Source organism: Chroicocephalus ridibundus, chromosome 5 (genome assembly GCF_963924245.1).
Source record: "Chroicocephalus ridibundus chromosome 5, bChrRid1.1, whole genome shotgun sequence".
NCBI lineage: Eukaryota > Metazoa > Chordata > Aves > Charadriiformes > Laridae > Chroicocephalus > Chroicocephalus ridibundus.
This window is the reverse complement of record NC_086288.1, coordinates 7,617,529-7,638,577: the sequence shown is the minus strand read 5'-3', so window position 1 is coordinate 7,638,577 and position 21,049 is coordinate 7,617,529. Positions and strand designations below refer to the sequence as shown.

General features: G+C 49.1%; 1 protein-coding gene across 1 annotated transcript; it reads left to right on the top strand.

Moving 5' to 3' along the window:
- Nucleotides 1–250: 250 nt before the first annotated feature.
- Nucleotides 251–18,810, top strand: LOC134516218 (A disintegrin and metalloproteinase with thrombospondin motifs 3-like). The gene is given in 14 exon segments (XM_063336170.1): nucleotides 251–340; nucleotides 3,805–3,961; nucleotides 4,709–4,814; nucleotides 5,728–5,871; nucleotides 7,343–7,475; nucleotides 7,947–8,041; nucleotides 8,043–8,058; nucleotides 8,580–8,725; nucleotides 9,294–9,469; nucleotides 10,826–10,959; nucleotides 11,481–11,604; nucleotides 15,529–15,692; nucleotides 16,303–16,468; nucleotides 16,962–18,810. Coding segments are annotated over 14 exon segments (2,223 nt in total). The 3' UTR covers nucleotides 17,534–18,810.
- The last annotated feature ends 2,239 nt before the right edge of the window (nucleotides 18,811–21,049 follow it).

Here is a 21,049-nt window from a genome sequence, read left to right as displayed (position 1 = left end):
ATGGTTAGTGCTCTTGTGCTGATAACTGGGGACGAGCGCTCGCTGGGGTGACAGGAGCAACCCCCTTGCTTCTGATGAGGCTGGTGGAACATCTCCCAGGGGGTGAGTGGAAGAGGTGAGACCAGCAATGCCGTCAAGGGTGGGAAAGGAGGTGTCAGGGCTCAGTGTCATGTACAAGACCTCTCAAAACAGTGCCTCAACAGTTAAATAATCTCTTCCTTCCTAAGGAACTGTGCTGCCAACAACACACATGTCCACGCGTGAGAGGCCGTACCGCTTAGGTACAGAGGAGACCTCTCAAGCATTGAGGGGGAAGCACAGGGCCGAAGCGTACCCACAGGTATGGGCTCATTGTCATAAGGCCCCAGTTACCTTTGAGATGTTTAAAGCCTGGTTCTTTCTTTAAAAAAAAACCCAACCCAACCCTCAGCATCACACAGCTTTTGCCTGTCACAGTCCCACCTCAGTTGTCCAAGCGCACAAACATGAGGAGGGTCTTTGAAAATCTGCCCCACCTGTTGTGGCTCCCAGAATGAGGACCAGCAGTTTAAAACTCTAATCCCTAGAATCAGAGAGGCAAAAAATAAAAAAATCTCTAAATGAATTTAAAGCAACTGATATCTTTTCCAGCATAACTCTGTGTCGCATTGTAATAACTCTGTGTAGAATTATCCTGTGCTATAAATCTGGAGTAAGAAACTCCAGCCGTGCACGCACGCTGTAACTGAAACACGGTGTTTAGTCTGCTAGGTTTACAACCTGGAGCTTTGTTCAGTCTTACGCCTTCCTATTGTTTCTGTCATTGTGAGCTGGTACGTTTTAGGTCCCTGCGGTGTTTCAGCACGCCGGGGAAGTTGTTCTCCTACCAGGAGCCAACAGATGCTGTAGAACCTTGCTTTGAGGAAAAGGGCCTTTAAGTTGAGTAATGTCTGTGCGTTTGGTTTTGGAGCCCAAGGCATTCAGTCCTCCCTTTGGCTGTGGTGTGTTGGGAAGCCGCCTGTGAAGCTCTTTGAGGAGAAACAAGCCAGTGAATGCTTGTGCTGCTCCGTGATCACCTCTGAGACACGAGTGAGTCGACAGCAGGGCTCGCGTGGCCGTCAATGTACGTCCCGTAGCTGCGTATCTTTGTTAGGAGGAGCTGGTTTTTTAGTCTTGAGGGAATCAGAAAGCACACGAGCCAGTCTTTGCTTCTTCCTAGAAGATGACCAGGCCCTGGGACCGCTGTTGGTCATGCAGCTGAGCTTGGCCACAGACATTGTGCCCTGTCTTTTGGAGCAGGTTTAGGTTTGGATCTAGTGGTGTGAAGGTCCAAGAGATGAACCGTGCACGTCTAAACTTGTATCTTCTGCTGCAAACGTGAGGCTGGAGATGGGAGGGAATTTGTGGTGGATGTCAGGAGCATTCGTGGGGGTTTTTTGCAAGGCTGATGGTGTCTCGCTGAGACTGTCCTTCCCCAGCAGGGAAGTTAAGGGCAGTTCTGCCACGTGTGATGCAGCAAACGCAAGAGAAGCTTCAAAAGAACAAATATAAGGAGGTATCGTAAGCAATGCTGTTTTGCTCAAGTGCAAAAAAGCAGTATTAAGTCCCATTCATTCAACCCTGTGCCAAGCCTGGTTGTCCTGGGCACCGTGCCACGCTGGCACAACCGTACGGCTCTCGGTGCCAGGCCTGGCTCGCCAGGAACCATGCACTTGGCCTTGCCGTGCCAGCAGGAGCTCCAGGTTATGTTTCAGCTAAAGAAAGGCCTGACGTGTTTCATCTGTACGTAGCCTTGGCTTAAGAAACAGGCTGGAAGACCCAGCATCAGTGATGCGTCAGAACCGGCTGCGAAGGGTCAGCGCTGGCAGCCAGACGCCCAAATGGGCTCGTCTACTCCAAAGCCATACAATCCAGCGTGGTCCCTAGCTTCTAGATGAAGCTTTACCGTTATCTCCCTGCATGAACGGCCAAAGTCACTGGCAGCCTGCCTTCCAGAAGGGCTGAGGGCTACAATCACCCTCTGGAGGTAAGAGGGGTGTCATTCCCCTGGAGCTGTTTTGGGTAGCTTGGTGGCCTCTCGACTACTGGGCAGCTTCAGCTGAGTTCTTTGAGGTGACCGAATCGATATTTTCCTGATCTTACCTTTACCAGGAGCACATAAGGAGTTGTACCCTCCATCTCCCCAAGCCTGCCATGGTGTCAGCACGGTTCCTCAGCCCCGGTGGAGCATCCCTGGGAGAACCACCAGTCCAGCGGGAAAACAGGCAGAGTGAAAACTGGCAGAGGAGTGGGAAACGGGGTGCCAGCAGCGCTGAGAAAGCCTGACGCGCTTCCTCTCCCCTCTCTGTTCGTTCCCCCACCCTGGTTATGCCCCAGTGACTCTAGGGGTCCCATCTCTTGTCGTGTGGAGGTGTGCCACGCTGGTGCGGAGGTCACTCCTCGCAAGAGGAGAATGGGTTTTCACCACTTTGTGTAATGTTTGCTGGGAACGTGGCACTGTCGGTGTATGGGGTGCTTTGCAGCTAGCTCTTCTTTTGTGCTGGGTTGTCCCTCATAACACGGCGTTCCTCTCCTCCGCGCTGCCTCGGGGAAACCTCGAACGAAAAGAGAGGACCTTGAAGGCACTGCCTTCAGTTTAGAGGAATTTGGGTTTTCTGTGAACAAAATCCAGAACAGTGAAACATTCCTCACGATTGCTTTCAGCAAGAGGTAGCTAGTACACCTATTGAAGTGGACACTTAAAAAATCCTTGGTGTTTTCAGCGCTGTGGTGTGCGTTGTGAAACTAAAGGTCTCCTGCACTAGGCCACTGACATTTGTTTCTCCTGTGGTGGTTGCTTCAGACAAAGCTTCCCTGGATTAAAGTGACTGAGATCAGAAAGACACGCACAGGGGCAGCAGGTTATAGCGAGGGATCCTAAGCAGGTTTGGACTCGGCAGGATTTATATCTTTTTTTTTTCTTGAGAATAAACCAAAATTAGGCAGCAGCAGCACGGTACTTCCATGCCTCCTTCCTTCCGGATTGCAAGGTGCTTTTGACAGAATTCCTCTTTCGGTGGTCCCTGACCACTCAGCATTGCAGTTCCGTGGGTATTGCCTTCTTTCTCAATAACTCTTTGAGTTTGTTTCCACACGTCAGTGAGAGCTTTGTGATCAGCAGCAGCAGGAACAGACACTGCCAGATACGTCTGGAGGTTCTGCCACAGGACTCCAAGTTTTTCTTTGCGTGAATAACTAGATATTCTCTCTCTCGTGCTAGCAGGGAATCGTCTTCTTTTTACCACACACCTCATGAAACATCAACAGTCAGTCTTTGCTAAAGACGATTGCGGAATATTGTCTTTTTAGGTTTAGAAACATATAACTTGGTAAACAGGGGGGCTGATACACTCTCCCCAAACACTTCCATCTTCTCTTACCCACCTGTGGCTCCATCTGCTGTGAGTAGCTGTCGATGCAGAGCCTGTGCAAGCCCGAGTCGACTACAGTAGAGAGGTTTACCTCTTCTGGAAGGAATGCTTTTGTACCAAATCAGTCATTCCTATCAAGATTTTAACAACGGTAGTCTTTTTTATATGGCTTTCTAAAGAAGATGCAGGTGAAACAGGAGATGAGAAGAAAAGGTGATGCAAAATAAGTGCAGGGAGAGATAACAGACATAGAAGAGCATCAAGCTTTTAAAAATTCTCTGAATAAAAAGGTTGCCAGAAAAGCCCAAGTTTCAGCACAGTTCTGCCAGTTCTTTTGCCTCTGCTCAGTCACTTCTCCCACTTCTCCCACGACACAGCTGTGTGTGTCGTTACGTGCTCATCAGTGCTCTTTCAGTCCATTAGCTTGATTGAGAGCGGGAATCCCTCGAGAAGCCTGGAGAACGTTTGCCGCTGGGCGTATCAGAAGCAGAAGTGGGACCCCAACCACTCTGAGCACCACGATCATGCCGTCTTCTTAACCAGGCAAGATTTTGGGCCTGCTGGTATGCAAGGTAATGCAGCTGACGTGGGGCACAACTCTCTGGCCTTGGTGTTTCTCGTCTAGCATCTGCCAGAAAAGAGGAAAATTTGGAAATTGCATTGTTACGTGATCCTGAGACAATAAGCAACCTAGGCCTTCATTCAGCAAATACTTAAGGAAGCATTCGATTTTATAGATGTTCTGAAACCTGGTCCTGTTGGGGAAAGCACGGCCACCCATCGTGACCTTCAGTTCCCTGTTCCGGGGTTAGAAAGGGCCAACTTCGCTTGTAGTTTATTGCATCGCTCACTGGAGGTTTCTTTTCATAGACAGCTTCCCAGCCGCTTTGATACCCGCCTTGATCTTGATGACTCAAGGAACTAATGCTAACGGGAATTAACTACACCAAGTGTGATTTATGTCAGAGTTAAATAAGAGTCTGGGTGCGACCGTGCTTTGTCTGTCCAGCCGGAGACGTCTTAGACATTTGTGTTCAGTACCTCCATGCTCCCTTCTTCTTCTGGGGGGCAGATAAGGGTCTGAGTTCTCCTTAGGTCTGGGCTGGCATCCCTGGAGCGAAAGTGGTGAGGTCGAGATGTTCGGCAGACTTCCCTGCCGCCAGAAAGATGTTATCTTTTCCTGAGGAAAAGACAGAGAAAAAAATGACAGTCAGAAAAAAATACTCCTGGGTTCTTCTCAGGTAGTAAGTTTATTGGGGGAGGTCTCGTTTGAAATAAATGTAATGGGTGAAAGAATCAGCCGTGGTTTCTCTCAACAGGACATGCTCCTGTTACCGGCATGTGTCAGCCAGTCCGAAGCTGTACGCTCAACCACGAGGATGGGTTTTCATCGGCTTTTGTCGTTGCTCATGAAACTGGGCACGTGTGAGTCTGACCTTTACAATTGGATTACCAACAAAATACGGTGCCGCATCTCCTCCTTGCTTCAAGCGGTTTAATTTTAGTGGCTGTATGAAAGCTGTGCCCGTTTTGTTTCCATCCCCTGGGAACGCATCAGTGGTTTAAGCAATGAAGAGATAACTGGGGGAAGAAAGGAGGGGGAAGAGAGAGGGGGAAGGTGTTTGAAGAGGTCAGTAAAACCCGGAAGGCCCAGGCAGTGCAGACAGTAGCTTGTCGAGCCTCCGTAACTCCTTTCTTCTCCTTGACTCCAAGTGCCGATGTGTGAGATTTGGCACCTCTTCAGGAATGATAAAATGGGAGTAACCGATGAAGCAAGGATCTCTGTTAGCTCTCCGCATGAATGAACGTCAGCGCTGAGGGTCTGAGTTTTGTCTTCCCGAAGTAGTGCAGCTCACTGGGAGGAATTGAGCCCAGCTGGAGATGACCAGGTCACTTTATGTTAAGCTATGCCAGGCGCACACTTGGAGACGTAGCCTGCTAACCACGTTAGCTCTTTGGAGGTGCAACACGATAACTGTGTTAGCTCTGTGTTTACAGGGGTGCTTTTCTAAATGAGCGTACAACCGTGAACAATTCAATGTCTGAATGAGCAGGATTGTTGTTTTCCTTTATCTGAAGCATAAGAAGTCGTCATCATCTAGTTGGTCCATTCCTGGTGTTAATAAATACAACAAAGTATAAGTGAAAGAGCATTCAGAGTCCTTACGTTTTGGCATCAGAGAAGATCAGTTTGAAGTGCAGGTGATATCTGCAGAATGCAAAGGACGGTTTCATTTTGCGTGGTTACATGTGGATGGGAAACTGTTTTCTTTGCAGTTGTTTGACCGGTTGAGGAGGGGAATATGCCTGGGCTCTGATGCCGGGTTCTTTGTTGCAGGCTGGGCATGGAGCACGACGGGCAAGGGAACCGCTGCGGGGACGAGACAGCGATGGGCAGCGTTCTGGCTCCCTTGGTGCAGGCTGCCTTCCATCAGTACCACTGGTCCAGGGGCAGCAGCCAAGAGCTCAAAAGACACATAGAGTAAGGCCCGGCCAGCACTCAGTGGTAGTCGTTTTACTAAAGGAAACAGAATTCTTTGCGGTTCCTGCTCTGTGCTCTGGGGCACCAGTTAGACACCGCTATCTCCACCTCTGGCCTCCACCATGCTCTCTCTTTTTCCCCTTCAAATCTGTATTAGAAAAGCCGTAAACCAAGAGTGATGCTTCCTCACTGAGGGGTGCCCCCAAAGCATCGTCTGGGGAGCACGGCAGGAGTCGCTCTGGCAGACTCTGTGTCAGGGAGCTGGTGTTTTCCCAAGGTTTGTCATTCCTCTAGGAGTTAGGCTGCGCAACTGGCAGGATGAAGCCCTAAACTCAGAAAAGGAACTAGTGAAAGTTGTGGAAGAGAGAAGGCGGCATGTGTGCGTGTGTCCGAATTAGGGGGAAAAGTCTCTAGTCTCCTTCCATGTGTGTTCCTCTTCACCCAGTGCTTACTCAGGCTTCTTTGCGATAGGACAAGGGGTAGCGGTTTTAAACTAACAGAGGGAAGATTTAGACTTGATATATGAAAGAAACTCTTTCCAGTGAGGGTGGTGAGGTTGCCCAGGGAAGCTGCGGCTGCCCCATCCCTGGAGGTGTTCGAGGCCGGGTTGGATGGGGCTTGGAGCAACCTGGTCTGGTGGGAGGTGTCCCTGCCCAGGGCAGGGGGTTGGAGTCGACGGCCTTTAAAGGTCCCTTCCAACCCAGACCATTCTATGATTCCGTAATTCTGTGATTCCTTCTCCGTTGCAAATAGCTGGTTTTGCCAGTCAAAACTGAGTGAAAACTTCACGCGTTGACCCACATCTCCTACAGAAGAAACACTATTTGTAACCTAAAGCATCAATTAGTAACTGATTGAGACCTTAGAGCTTGCTTGAAGTGGAATAGCCCAGTGCGGGAGGAGCAGCCCACCAGTACCGCTATTTCAAGACATCAGAGTTGAACAGGAATGAGACAAAAGCAATCCTTATTCTTGCCCTTTGCACGGGCAGGGCTTCATCCCTGTGAATACAGTCGATGCCGGGTAAGAAGGCCTCTTCTCAGACTGCTCTCCTGTTGGAAAGCACCACAAAGTCCATGGGAAGAGACCCCCTGTGACTACAGGGGGCTTTGTGTTGGGTCTGGCATTAGGACCAGGTGGAAGCCCATGGAGATGTTGCCCGTTGGCACCCAGAGTGGAGCAGTGTTTGTTTTCCACCTCTGGTGACAAGAGGGTCAAGTGCAAATTCCATACGTACTTCTGGGGCAGGGAAGCGCTGGAGATGCCTCTCCACAGTCTCCAGCTCCAGGATTTTGCTGTAGGATCTGCCTGTGCTTTGGGGAGCGATAACTATGGAAACAGGAAGAAAACAGGTTGGAGAAAAGGAGTATCACCTTACTAAGAATAGGTACTATGACCGTGTTGATCCAAAGAAAAATATGAATTACTGCATCTTCTCATGATTATTTTTTTTCTGTGTATCTTTCCGCAGCTCTTACGACTGCGTTCTTGACGACCCTTTTGAACATGATTGGCCCAAGCTTCCCGAGCTGCCAGGCGTCAATTACTCCATGGACGAACAGTGCTGCTTTGATGTTGGCGTTGGCTATAAAATATGCACGGCGGTATGTCCAAGGCGGGCATTGCAAAGACAAACGGTCGTTCAGCTGGTGTCTGGCCTTATTTATGAGCTGCAATACATGCATTTGCTCAGAGTTGACGAGCAGTTAATAGTTTAAACACATGTATAAAAAGGGAGAGAGATGTTTATGGGTGAAACACAGTCATCTGGGTCATTGGGTGTAACGGTCAGGTGGATGGCAGCACAGTCCACGCGACACAGGCTGGTGGTAGTGATCCCAAGGGAAAAGAGATAAAAACCTTCCTTTTGCTTCCACTTGTGGGTGTTTCCTCCTTTCCTCTTCTCACCAGCTGGGGGATGCAGGGAATAAGCACTGCCCTTGTCTTGCTGAAGATACTGTAGTTTTTGGTAACCGCGTGTGTGAGATGAATTGACTGGGTGGATTCAATCCTTATCTGAAAGGTATGCGTGATCTAATGTTGAGTTTCATCTCATAAATGGTTCTCCATGGCAGTTCCGAACCGTTGACCCGTGCGAGCAGTTGTGGTGCAGCCATCCAGATAACCCCTATTTCTGTAAGACTAAGAAAGGACCTCCGCTCGACGGGACAGTGTGCCCCTGGAAAAGTGAGTATTGTGGGTTTCCGCTGTGTTTGTGCTGAAAAAGACAACCCAGCAGTTGCATTCATTTGGGTTGAAGGGCACAGAGGAAAACAGGGAATTGCCCGGCGTCCCCTGGGTGGGGCCAGAGGAAGGGAAAAGAGGGAGCCGTGCTTTCCCACTGGGATACTCTGTCAACTGTACAAGCAAATTTTCGACATGGAAAACCCCTGTTGAAGTGTAACCCATTCTCAGCCTCTTCCGTGGCCTTTTTGTTACCTTTTTTTTGGGTTCTTGTCTCATCTGCAGCGTGTCTTTAGGAACCCACGGGAGCAGATAATGTCCTTACTGTAGGACCACTTATTAGTGCTTGTGGTCCAGATGTCCTGTGGCTGAATGTTTGCCTGGGTGTAGGATTAGCTCTTCATTTTTCCCTATTAATATCCCCGTTAGTGGGTGTCCTGCTGCTGTCCCCAGGTGCCGCGGTGGGACCTTCGGTGTGGTTTTGTGTCTGTTCTCATCTGTTTTCCCTGCCCCGTTTCCCTCAGTGGTGCTCTAAAGGTCACTGCATGTGGAAGAACGCTAACCGGCTGAAGCAGGATGGCAACTGGGGACCCTGGACAAAATTTGGCTCCTGCTCCCGAACGTGCGGAACCGGAGTTCACTTTCGAACACGCCAGTGCAACAATCCAATGTAGGTCTTCTGGCTCTAGGGGGTGGTTCCAGTCAACTGGGAGTCTGTACAGGTGTCACTTTAAATGGCGTGTACAGTTTGGATGGAGTCGGCCAAAATTCCCATTCTGTTCCAGCCCCTTGAAACGTGGCTTTTTGCAGGGGGCCAGGATCGGTTTTGGGGAATCCAGGAATTCCCAGAGGGAAAGCCTGTGGGAAACCATCCCAAGGATTTAGCTGCTGTGTAAGAGAGTGCAGAGTACGTGGTGTGTGAGCTCAGCAAGCTGCAGGATGAACTTAGATAATCTCGAATTGTAAATCCACAGCTGGCAGCCTGGACGTGCACGGGGATTAATTCTGCATTTCAGCGTTTGCCTTGGGGATGGATGGGCAAGCGCGGAGGTTATTGCGCAAGTGCGTATCTGTGGCGGGTGACTGCTCTGTGTCCATTTCTGTCACTTCACGTGCCTTTTTTGCAAAATTGCCTCTTAAAATAGAATGGGAGATTTCACCTGAGACAGAAGAGGAGTCCCCAGACCTAACGCCCAGAGGGTTTTGGAACCTCTTGAATGTTCTTCTTCTCTTCGCAGGCCCATGAATGGAGGCGAAGATTGTGCTGGGGTCAATTTTGAGTTTCAGCTTTGCAATACGGAGGAGTGTCCTAAGCACTTTGAGGACTTCAGAGCGCAGCAGTGTCAGCAGCACAACTCCCACTTCGAGTATCAGAACAGCAAGCACCACTGGCTGCCCGACGAGCACCCTGACTGTACGTCCTCTTGCTTGCCGTTAGTACAACTCAATCCCGGAATCTCCCAGAGCTTGCGCAGTGTTATGGTTTGAGAAAACCCATAACAATTTATTGTCGTTTAGACAATTAGTCTATCACCCGATGACCCCTCCCCACCCGGCAAAGGGAATCGGGGAAAGCAAGGAAACACCAGGGTTGAAATATGAACGGATTTAATAGGGTAAGACTAAATAATTAATGGTAATACTAAAGAACCAGTATTAATCCCGATACTAATATAAAATCTACAAGGATTATACTCAGCCCATTCCATCAGCAGAAGCCGTGCACTCCCAGCAGGGGACAGTACATGTGGGACACTGCCAGCGCTGCGGCTTCGGGAGGAAGGGAAGGGCTGAGGGCTCTGGCACCGGGGCAAGGAGTTTCTCTGGACTGCCGCCATCAAGGGAGAGAGAGACTACGCAGCAAACTTTCTAATTTATATCGAATGTGACGTTCATGGTATGAAATAACCCTGTTGGCCAGCCTGGGTCAAACGCCCAGGTCTCGCTCCTCCTCATCCCTGCACCTGGCAAGGCTCGAAAACACCGGGACCTTGAATCCCACAGAGCCTAGCTGGCTCTAAAGTAAATATTTTCATGAATTCAGCCACTAGTGTCTTCCAAAAGTGGAGTTTTCCCCAGCATGGGAAGAGAAATTAGTCCTGTGTCGCTCAACCCAGGACACCAGGGTCTTGACTCAAAAGCAGGAAAAAAGGATGGTCCCGGAAGGAAAGAACGGGTGCCACACGAGACAGTTGTCATTTCCCCAACCCTAGGCTTCCCTTGACTTTCCTCCTCCTCTCAGTGAGCACATGCTGGAGCGAGAGGCTCGTGGCTCCTGCTGGAACGGCTGGTGGGTGCTCGTAGGGTTTGATGCGCTAAGGAGTTAGATGCAGCCTTAGCCAGGAAATACGTGTTCAGCTGGTATTTTCAAAACAGGGTAAAGACAGAGATCCAAATCCTCTGTGCTTTTCCCTGGGCTTTAGCACCACCTTCTCACGGATTCATTTTTCTGGTGTCGTTTTTCTGCATCCCTGTGGTTTTGTAAACTCAGCCCCGTTCCCAACAGCGTCGGAGTGAAAGCTGCTTCCAGGATAGTCGGGAACCCAGTCCGAGGAGCCTCTTTAGAAGGGAACTGATTTCTGTGGGAATATCTCAAAGCGATAGGCCCGTAATCCACAGAAAAGCAAGTTATTGCCCTTTTCCCCCCCCATAGCTGTCTGTAAAAGGTCCTTTCTATCTCTGTCGTATTCTCTTCACTCCTTTAGTGGGATATTTTCCTGAAGCGCATCTGGATTGCTGTTAATGTATGCAATTAATTCCCTTCCCTCAGCTAACAAGCGGTGCCACCTGTACTGCCAGTCCAAGGAAACCGGAGATGTTGCGTCCATGAAGCAGCTGGCACATGATGGAACTCACTGCTCCTATAAAGATCCCTACAGCATCCGTGTCCACGGAGAACGCGCGGTGAGTGTCACCTGCCCAAGGTCACGGTTGAGGTTTTGAGCTGCACCAAGTCGCGGAATGGCTCTGGTCAGCATCGCCCACAACAGCTCCGTCAACAGGCCGGAGGTAGACTTGGCAGATGTTTCCAAATTAGATATTTGCAGTGTCGTATTTCTCATGATTCCTTGAGATTTAAATGAACCTGTTCCATGGAAACACTCCCCTCCCCTTCAACCGATGGTTTCGTTTGCCTTTTTTGCACTTGGTTTCGTGTCTCAAAAGAATTGTGTCTATTTTTCTGTCTTTCCCATCTTAGTCTTGAAGGTCCGTGACCATAAAGCAAGAATCACTCCCTATTTTTCACGTGAAAACCACTCTCCAGCACCAGATTTGCAAGTAATTTGTGTTTCAACAAAACAGATGAGTGTTGGGCGGTGGTTTCTTCTGCACGCTGATTTTGCGATGGCTTCCCACCGTAACTGAAACCAACGACCGATGACAAAGCCTTCTCTTATTTCTTGTTTTTGCTCTTCCTCCTGCAGAAAGTGGGTTGTGACAAGGAGATCGGCTCCAACAAGGTGGAAGATAAGTGTGGCGTCTGCGGTGGGGATAACTTTCATTGCCGAACGGTGAAGGGAACCTTCACGCGCACTCCCAAAAAGCTTGGTAGGAATAGCATTTTCCCGCTGCTCGCTATAATTTCTGTCGTTCTCCGCTCTTCCTGTCAGGCTTTTTTGCGGAAACACAACTGACTTTCGGGTAGTGAAACACAATTTGTCAGCTCATGTGCAAAACCAGTTTAGTTGCTGATAAGGAAATGCCATTTTTAAGACAGCGTACTATTTCTGTCCTTTGAAGGAGCTGTTAGATGAGAGCTTGCTCAGTCAAGTGTACCGAGAAATACCGTGCAGGGCGTGTTGAATTCTCCTTTGGGCGTGCTGAAGCCCAGCCAGACGGTGTTTTGTGATAACGTGGGGATACGCTGAGCTGGGCTAAACAAAACCCAACTTTTCTTGCAGGGAAATGCAGAAGAAATGGAGGTGCTTCCCTGGCGCTAAGGGTAGCGTGCCTCTCACTGTAGGAGGCCTAAAGGAAACATTTTTTTCTCCTGTTAAAGATGAAGCTTTTCCTCTCCAACCTAAACTCAAAGAGTTTTAAATGGAAATCTGCATTTCTCTGCCTAGGAAATGAGCACGTGGATCCTCCTGTCCATGTGGGTTTCTATGACGCTTTCTCACAAATCACAGCCCTTTAGTCAAATAAACACATCAAAAATACATTCAGCTGAATTCTGAACCAAATGTGAAACCATTTTGGCAGGAATCCTCCTTTCTCGCACCCTTTAAGGTGTGTGACTGAGGCGCAGTGGGACACCTGATGGCGTTTTTCTCGCTCAGAACTAAGAGTCGCCCGCTTCCAATCTTCAGGCTGCGCTCTGGGGGGTTTTGCAACACGTTTCCTATCAATAATAATTCAGGATCTCCTTGGACGACTTCTGCAATTTCTATGTTGTCAGTTATTCGTTAAGCCAGGGCAGTATCACCTTGTACATTTTGCTGTGCTTTGGGTACTGTTAAGGCTTTCCCGTATTGCTTTTTCTTTCTCCAGCCGGGGGAAGCTACTCAGGGAAGTGTATCTCCGGTTATTTCAGGAGTATCTGTCTGATAGGACTAAGTGTTTTAAGACGGAGCAGAGAAAGGCTGAGGCACAGATAACGTGAATATCTGCATTTAAAGTTGAGAGGCTGGCAATTGCTGCCGTGAAACGAGCTTTACTGCAGCATTAATAATTACAGTTGGGCAGTGAGCAGCCAAACTAAACTTGGACAAAGATACGCTAATGTGCGACTGGAAATAAAATACATCAAATACTCTGCTGAAAATGCTTATTAATAATTACAAACCAAGTGGAAAAGTTTGCTGATTGTAATTATCTAATTAGACTAGAGCGCCTTTCCGAAAGGGATGGCTCCCCGGAGGCTGATGGATCGGACACGGAATAACGCAGGAATCAGTGCTAGGAGACAGAGCAAGGACTGCTGCTGCTCATCGGCCACTTAGTTGCAGAAGTTTGTGGAAGTGCTAGAAGTGTTTACGGAATGTTTATTGTTGCTGCCGTAACTTTGGCAATCCAGTGCCTGTTGACAGGTTGCCTGTCGGAAGTGCCTGTTGACAGGTCCCCCGGAGGGATTTTAGTCTTCCTAAAGGCAATACCTACTTACTGTTACACTGATTACCCGTGGTTTGGACTGATAAATAATTGGAATTTAAAAGAAGAACCATTTCCTTTGGGAACAGCTTTTTACTTTGAGCTGTGGAGAGTCAAATTCAGCCCCGTCGCTTCAGCAGCAGCAATTTAATGGATGCATTTTCCATCCACAGTCGTAAGTAGTTTGGGTGAACTCCTGTAGAGGTGGATGTGTAGCGACAAAACGCTCCGCACTACACGCACCTTGCTCCAGGCTTTGGTGTCTGGGAGGGAAGCTGACACACTTCAGAGGCTAACGTCTAACCTGACAGTATGTAAACTCCAATCTACCAGGCTGGCTGATGAGGGATTTGGAAAAAATAATCAGGAAAACTCATGTTTTTCCCCCCTTGTTTGCCGAGGAACATAGGAAACATATTTTTGCCTGAATTGTTAACGGATGTGGCCTACAGCAGTGCAGCTAGGCAAGTGACAGATAGATTTGTAACTGGTTTCTTTCCCTGAAAAGAGGAAAAACGCAAGGAGGTCCCATCAAATACGTTACAAACTATTTTCTCCGTTTTCTTTCTGCCCTGGCTTCTCGGTTGGTGATGGATGCGCTCCTCTGCAAGCGGAAGCTGGATCGTGTGGCGCGCTCCTAACCATGGCTATTACTTTTTCTGTCCATCTCTGCTTTCTCCATTGACTGCCACACATGCCAAAGGGTACCTTAAGATGTTTGACATCCCTCCTGGTGCTCGACATGTGTTTATCCAAGAAGACGAGGCTTCTCCTCACTTTCTTGGGAAGTGTCTCTCTCCTCAGGTTTGGCTTTGAGGCATGGTGAGAAGCAGAAGCACGGGGCAGTCGTGCAGAAGAACCTGAGAAAGGAGATACCCAAATTCAAGTGTTCAGGGTAAAGATGGGCACTCAAAAATGGCATGTTCGGGCCCGAGTCCTACAGCATAAGCTCAGCGCACAAGTATTTACTTCTCGTTTGTGTTCTTCAAAATATCAAACTGATCCTAATTTGCATGTTTACTAACAAAATACCGTCATCACTCACATTTAAATGGGTAAAAACTATGTATTCTATTACGTGACTCAAATGCAGTGTCTTTAGTTCTTCTTATTTGCTGCAGATGGTCAGCAACAGCTTTTTTAAGGAAAGCAGATTGGGGAACTTGTGATATGTTTGCAGTCCATTTCATTTCAGATGTTTCCCACGTAGGACGGGTCATAGCGTCATCAACGAGTTTGTATCTTACTGCTTTACCGTTTTCTAACGCTCAAGGGATTTTTAGCTCACAGGAGAGGGGTGAGATCTTCTGTGGATTTTATTGTCCTTTTAATCAGCTCCTTGTGCACTAGGGCAGCGTCTGAGTTGTAAACCCTTCAGGCAGAGTTGGATTAGTTACGGAAAAGAAGTAGGAATAGGAAAGGGGGAAAAAAAAAAGAAGAATTTGTTTCAACTGTGATGATGTCAAAGGGGGAAAGTTGGCTTTTGAGGTCCAAGAGCTTCATTTTGGACCAAGCGGAGCCTTTGAGACAAGCAAAGCTTTGCTTTGGCAGCAAGCGGCTTCATGGAGCTACTCAGTAGGTACCGCAGAGCTCCTGTGCTTGGATTGCTGTAATCCCAGGAACTTGGAAGGTTTCTGCCTAGTTGTTTTTCATCGTGTTGTATGGTGCATTGGAAAAAAATTGGACAAAAGAAAAAATGAGAATCCATCTTCCAGAATTTTAATGTATTGGCTTCTAATTGGACCATCGTAATAATAACAATAATGATCCTGAGAGCGTGTGATGTTCAAGGTGTGGTGCAGGAACCCAAACCCAAGTAGTTTCCTGGGGTTTCAAATACCTCGGCTCTTTGCTTACCGATTTTAGCAGCTGGTACGTACATACGTACTCAAAAGAAACTAAAATGTGATGCAAAAGTTGTCATTTTCATAATCTGAGGAAACTAAGAAGTGCAGCTGAAGTCTGCTGAGGAGCCTGTTATACTAAGAGGCATTCCCAGTAATAATGATGTTGGTCTTATGCAAATAAGGAAGACGGGTGATTGTGAAGATTTGACCTGAGCTCCTACCCGTGCTTCTTGGGAACTAAGCTCGTGTGGGGAATGGGGACATTGCATAGGAAGAGGAGCTTCGGCCTGTCTCTAGCTGTATTTCTATGTTTAATTCATGTGGATAAGGAGGTACAAAATTGAATACGTCTGTCATCAAACTGGAATTTGGCGGGTGCATGAGGTGGGCTTGGAGGGCCTTTCTCTGCGGCAACGCATCTACAGCCCTTGCTGCTGCGCTGGGGCTCTCGGCAAAAGGCCACCTATGAGATCTTCACCGTGATGGCCGACGATGTGATGGGAGGCGCGACTCCTGCTGTTTTCAATCCTTTCAGCAATTAAGAACCAGGCTACGGGACACTATATTCTGAATGGGAAAGGGGAGGAGGCCAGATCCCAATCTTTCCTCGACCTGGGCGTGGAGTGGGAGTACAACATAGAAGACAACATCGAAACCCTCCACACGGACGGGCCCTTGCACGACGCGGGGGTTGTGCTGGTAGGTTACGTGTCAAGCGGTGGGGATGTGGTGGGTTTGTCTTTCATAAAACGTCTACGGCCAGCGTGGAGCTTGTGCTGAGATAAAACCCCGCTGTGTGACGCCTCTCCCAAAGACACGTGCGGTGGGACGGCTGGTCGCCTGAAGCCCTTTTCTCCCTAGCTGTCACCCTCTTTTGGAAACGGCTGCCTGCTCATGTCATGAGTCCGTCAGAAGCCCCGTATTGCGTTGTCGGACATCAGTGGGACACTTCCAGCGGCCCAAAAAAGTGCATTGCATGTCAAACCGTGTCTGAGAGCAGACTCTTCAGCCAAGTAAACGATGTGGCCACGCCATCCTTTCATCCCCGATGATGGTGTCCTGCTTGGCCAGCTTAGAATGCTGGCCTAGAAATGCGTCTCATTGGAAGTGAGATAGTTGCAGTCCATTTCTTGTTGATCTTACTATTGTTAGTTCTAACTGTGAAGACAAAACCCAACTTTTTTTCCCCAGTGAGTTAACCAGCAGCTTCCATGTTTCCCCTAAGAGCCAGGCCTTGGTTTCTTTACTTTGCAAAGGAATAAATAATAGCTCTGGTTTTGTCCCACTGTTTCCGTTTGATTATTAATAGATCGTTCCTCGGGAGAATGACATGAGATCCAGCCTGACCTACAAATACATCATTCACGAGGATTCGGTACCAACTATCAACAGCAACAATGTCCTGCAGGAAGAAACAGACACTTTTGAGTGGGTGTTAAAGAGTTGGTCGCAGTGCTCCAAACCCTGCGGTGGAGGTAAACCGATGATGTAGCACTTTCTCGTAACGAATGACAAATGACCCAAAGTGGAACAGTAAAAGGTGGGGGGAGTGAATGCTTTAGAAATGTTGGCTTTCCTTTTTTATCAAATCCTGTTGATAGATAATGATGGATAACGTCCTCAGGCTGGAAGTGAAGGTGGTTTGTGGTGGGTACGTGGGAGCTCTGGTAGGTCAGCACTGGAAATGGACGTCTGTGGCCCTCCGCAAATACAACATGCCTTGCCGCAGCTCTTGGCTTCTGCTGTGCACAGAAGCTGACGTTTTCAAAGGGACTGCCCATTTCTTTGGTTCCCAGCGAGGGGTATTTTTTAGGGTTTGTCGGGGGATGAAGCATCTCAGGTTGCCTGTTCCGAGTAACCAGTCATTCATGAAACGCAGGCAGAACTTTCTGGGTGCCCACCTAAATGCTGTTGGGCATCTGGGTGCTCTTCGCTGTGTTTACAATTGACTTTACGTTTGTTTTGCAGATGAGCCCTGCATGGGAGACAAATCCATCTTCTGTCAAATGGAAGTGCTTGCCCGTTCCTGTTCCATCCCTGGCTACAACAAGCTGTGCTGCGAGTCCTGCAGCAAGCGCAGCAGCACCCTCCCGCCCCCCTTCCTCACCCAAGCGGCCCCAGCTGCTGAGGACGTCATCTTTGAGGAGAGCGACCTGCCCAGGGCTTTGGTGATGCCAACGCCTGCAGTGCCCCGCTCCGCACAGTTCCAGCCTGGCAGAAGTTCTCCGGGCAGGCTCTGGGAAGAAGACATCGATACACACGTCTCCCTGTCCAACACCGAGCCCAAAGGCACTGAGTTTCCGCAACAGAGAGCTCCACCAGCCAGGAAGATTTCTAGGCTGTTTGCTTGGCTACACCAGTCGCCTTCCAACAGCGGCAGCCTCGGTCCTCATGGTGCCCTGGCCTTGGCAGCAGCTCTTCCCGTGGTGCCAGCTCATAACACCACGGCAGGTGCTCCTTCACCACCGAGAGCCTCCGGGAAGAGCGAGAAGCATGTTGAGAAGAGCTGGCCTTCCAGGTCCTCCACCATGGAAAGATGAACGCCTCGTGGAGGAGAGTCACGGGAAGAGGCTTTGTTTGGCGCTTTGGGTTTCACGTCCTTCCTTCTGGATGCCCTGGGGCACGCTGCTTTCCACAAGCAGGACGCTGCAGGTCATCGACTCCTTTTCCCTGTCAATGAGACGAACGAGAAGTGCTGGGTCACTTTCTGGTTGCTCCCGTCCTCCTCCCGTACTGCGTTATCTGGCTAGCTTCAGCGCCTGGGAGGCAAGCACCAAAGACTATTCCTGCCCGCGAGCAGAAGTCGCCGAGGGCATCGCTCTGGCCATGACCTCAGCACTCACCCCCTTATTTTTGGGTTTTAGGGCTCACACGTAGAAAACGCCCCACTCCAAGAGGTACCAGACGTTTACACTATATAAAACACTTTTTTTTTTTTTTTGCAATGGAAGGACTGATTCCGTAAGACTCGTTTTGCTGATTTATCTCTCTAAAGGGATATTGTCTGAGCGAATTTGCAGCTGCTGTGTCAATACTGGATATTGCGGAAAGTCAGGATTATTTTGAAGAGTGTTGTGCTGTCAGACAACTGTTGACCTCTGTTGCGTTCTGGACACTTGCTGGGTGCCTGCCATCGAGTGCTGCCTTATTCACATCCCAGGAGCTGATTTTTAGAACAGCATTATCATGAAAGGAGGAGTTCTGTTTCCAGCTGCTGACACTGGGAAAGGGTTTTTTTTTGTCTTGAGTATCACCAACGTGACGCTTTCTTTTGAAATAGGGGAAGGAAAAGAAAAAAAGGTGTAAAGCTGAAGGTAGGAGTCCGCGTAGAGCCAGCCGCCCGTCCAAAGCAGGTTTAGACACTTTGGTGTCGTCGGAGGTTGGAAAAATACCGGGGGGCGGCTGTGGAATGAGCCCCGCGCCCCGCGGAGGAGCAGCAGCGCCGTCCCGTCCCGTCCCTCTCCTCTCGCCCGCCAGCGCAGGAAACCCTGGACGTGCCGTCAGCGCTGTCACCTTCCCCAGTCCCCAACCCGTTCTCTTCTCCAGACGCTCCCGCGGTGATTCCCGAAGCTGAAAAAAGCATCCGGAGGTGGAACAGGTGCTGACGAGAAATAGCTGTGGCAAGACTGAAAGTAAGAGGATTTTTTTTTTTTTTTCCCTTCCTACCGGCAGCGTTGATGTGAAGGTGAGAGAGAGATTTATTTTTCGGCATGGTTCCCCTCAAACTCCAGCCCCACAAGGCATCTGCCTGCAATAAGGGACGAGTCGTTTCTGTCCCTGACCATCTTGTTCACAGCCCGCCCCGTCGCACCCTCTCCTGCGGGTTGCTGTAAAGTACTTGTATATAGCATTGAGAAGTAAAGAGATTTATTAAAAGTTGGTTTCTTGATAGTGTTTTGTGTCCTATTTACACTAGGGGCAGGTGACTCTTCTTTTTGCCAAGATAAAAGAGAGAGATGGAATTAGGTACCTGTACGTGCTGGGTCGTACGCATAGAACAGAAATTTAAGCTAACTCAACTGCTGTAGAGAAACTGTTGATCTTATTCTTTAAAAAAAAAAAAAAAAAAAAAAGTCTTATGACAGTTTGGGGTTTTTTTTATTCCCGGCACCTTTAATTTCTAAAGAGGTTATTAAAGTTTGGCGTGCAATTTTTGCTTCCCCGTAAAAAGTCCTGGCGATCGACTCCTTTAACAGATCAGGGGATACCGACCTCTAAAGCGCTCCCGAGCAGATGGGGACCCCGAAAGCTTAAATTCTGGAAGCGTTTGTAGGGATTTAGGGGAATGGCCAGGAGGAGAGCAGGGTGGGAGTTGCTGTAAGAAGGTGTTGGGAGGGAATGGAGGCGGCGGGTGGGATAACGCCGGGGCGGAAGCGCGGGGCCGCGGGATGGACGCCGTGGGGCCGCGGCGTGACCCAACCCCTGGACTGACACCACTAACGCATCGCTGCTGCCTTTCTGCCAGGCTTCGGAAGGGCCCAGAAACTCGGGTGTAGACGGTACCGACAATCCCTGAGCCTCAGACAGAAAAATGGGGTGTCTGTGTGTCTTTCCCATTCCCCAAAAGCCCAATTCTCTTTTCTCTCTGTCTTGATCTTCTACATATATATATACACACACACACCCCCCGTGGGGGTAGATAATCCTGGTGCCTTTTGGATTTCTTTCCTGCCAAGCTCATTTCTCGTTCTATAAAGTGGACACCACTGACCCTGTCGGTTGTACTGGGGAGCACGGAGCAATAAAATCTTGACCAGAGCAAGTCTTTCTCTGCTTTGATTCACAGGGCAGGCTCTGGGTTTCGCGTTTTTCAGTTTCGTCCTTTGTGAAGCGAAGGGCCGTTCACATCCCGGGCACGACATTAATTGTCTTGGGGGGGGGGGAAAAAAGTTCCTTTGAATTAAATAACTTGATTTGTAACCACTGAGGCCCTGCTTTTGCCGTCGGAGAGGCCGGGCTGCAGGGAAACGGGGGGAAAGGAAGGAGTTTCTACCTAGTTTCTACTACTGCTCTGCTGAGACGCCAAATTTCCAACCCACTGCACCGACAGGAGAAGTTTGTGTCACTCAGTTTGGCTTCGGGTCTCAGCTCAACCTCTGTTTTCCCACCTTCTGCCAAGGATTACGGTCTCTGGGTACGTCCCCGACAGTTTGAAGCTGGGCCAGCAAACCTGAAGGGAGCGTCTGGTGGCATTCACCTTGGTGCAGAGAGCGCTAATGCTGACACTGCATCACCAGGAGCCTTAAAGAAGATTCCAGGCTGCATTTTCGCCCCACTGGAGGGGGCTTTTTGGCACGGCAATACCTGCGGGGCAGGAATTTGAACGGCAAGCCCCAACTTCAAGGCGTTACCAGGTGAGAGCCGCCTCAAATAGGGATCAAACAGTTCTGCCAGAACAGCAGGGAGCTTTTCACGTGACAAAAATCAGTTTTAAACTCTCAGAAAGCATTAGGGGTGTCTTTGAAGGGACAGTCGGAGCCTGTCGGCATTTGAGTTGCCATTAAGGCAGATTCCAGCAGCTCCAACCAGCCTCTGAAGGAAGGTGCCGACCAGCTCTATTCCAACTAGGAGTCGTCCTTGTCCTTTTCACGTCCTTCAAATGCCCAAAGGAATTTCAGGTTTAGGCAAATTGATATTACCGTGGCACAAAACAGGGCCAGTTTCTTCCAGGGGCTTCGCGCTTCCATGTATTATTCACATGGGGGTTTTTCCCCTAATTCTCCGGGAGAAAACTCCTGCCCAAGGTAAGATCTTGCCTGGCAGGTGCCGCGGGGGCGGGACCCCATTGCAGCGAAAAGGGAGCAGGGGGGGCGGAAATCTCTATTTTAAATTTCACATGAAAATATCTGTGTCTTTGTCGGAACGATTTAGTTTTAGGACCAGGCGGCTGCCCAGATGTGGAAGAGAAATCCCCCTCCCCATGGATGGAGCGTGTTCTTCGCTTAGAAGCAGCCGATTTCCAGGCTGCTCCCAGAGAGATTTCTGTCCTTCCAGTTACAGGAATGTGTCACCCTGGATGACTTTTAAAACCAATAAATAAAGGGGGGCATATTTGC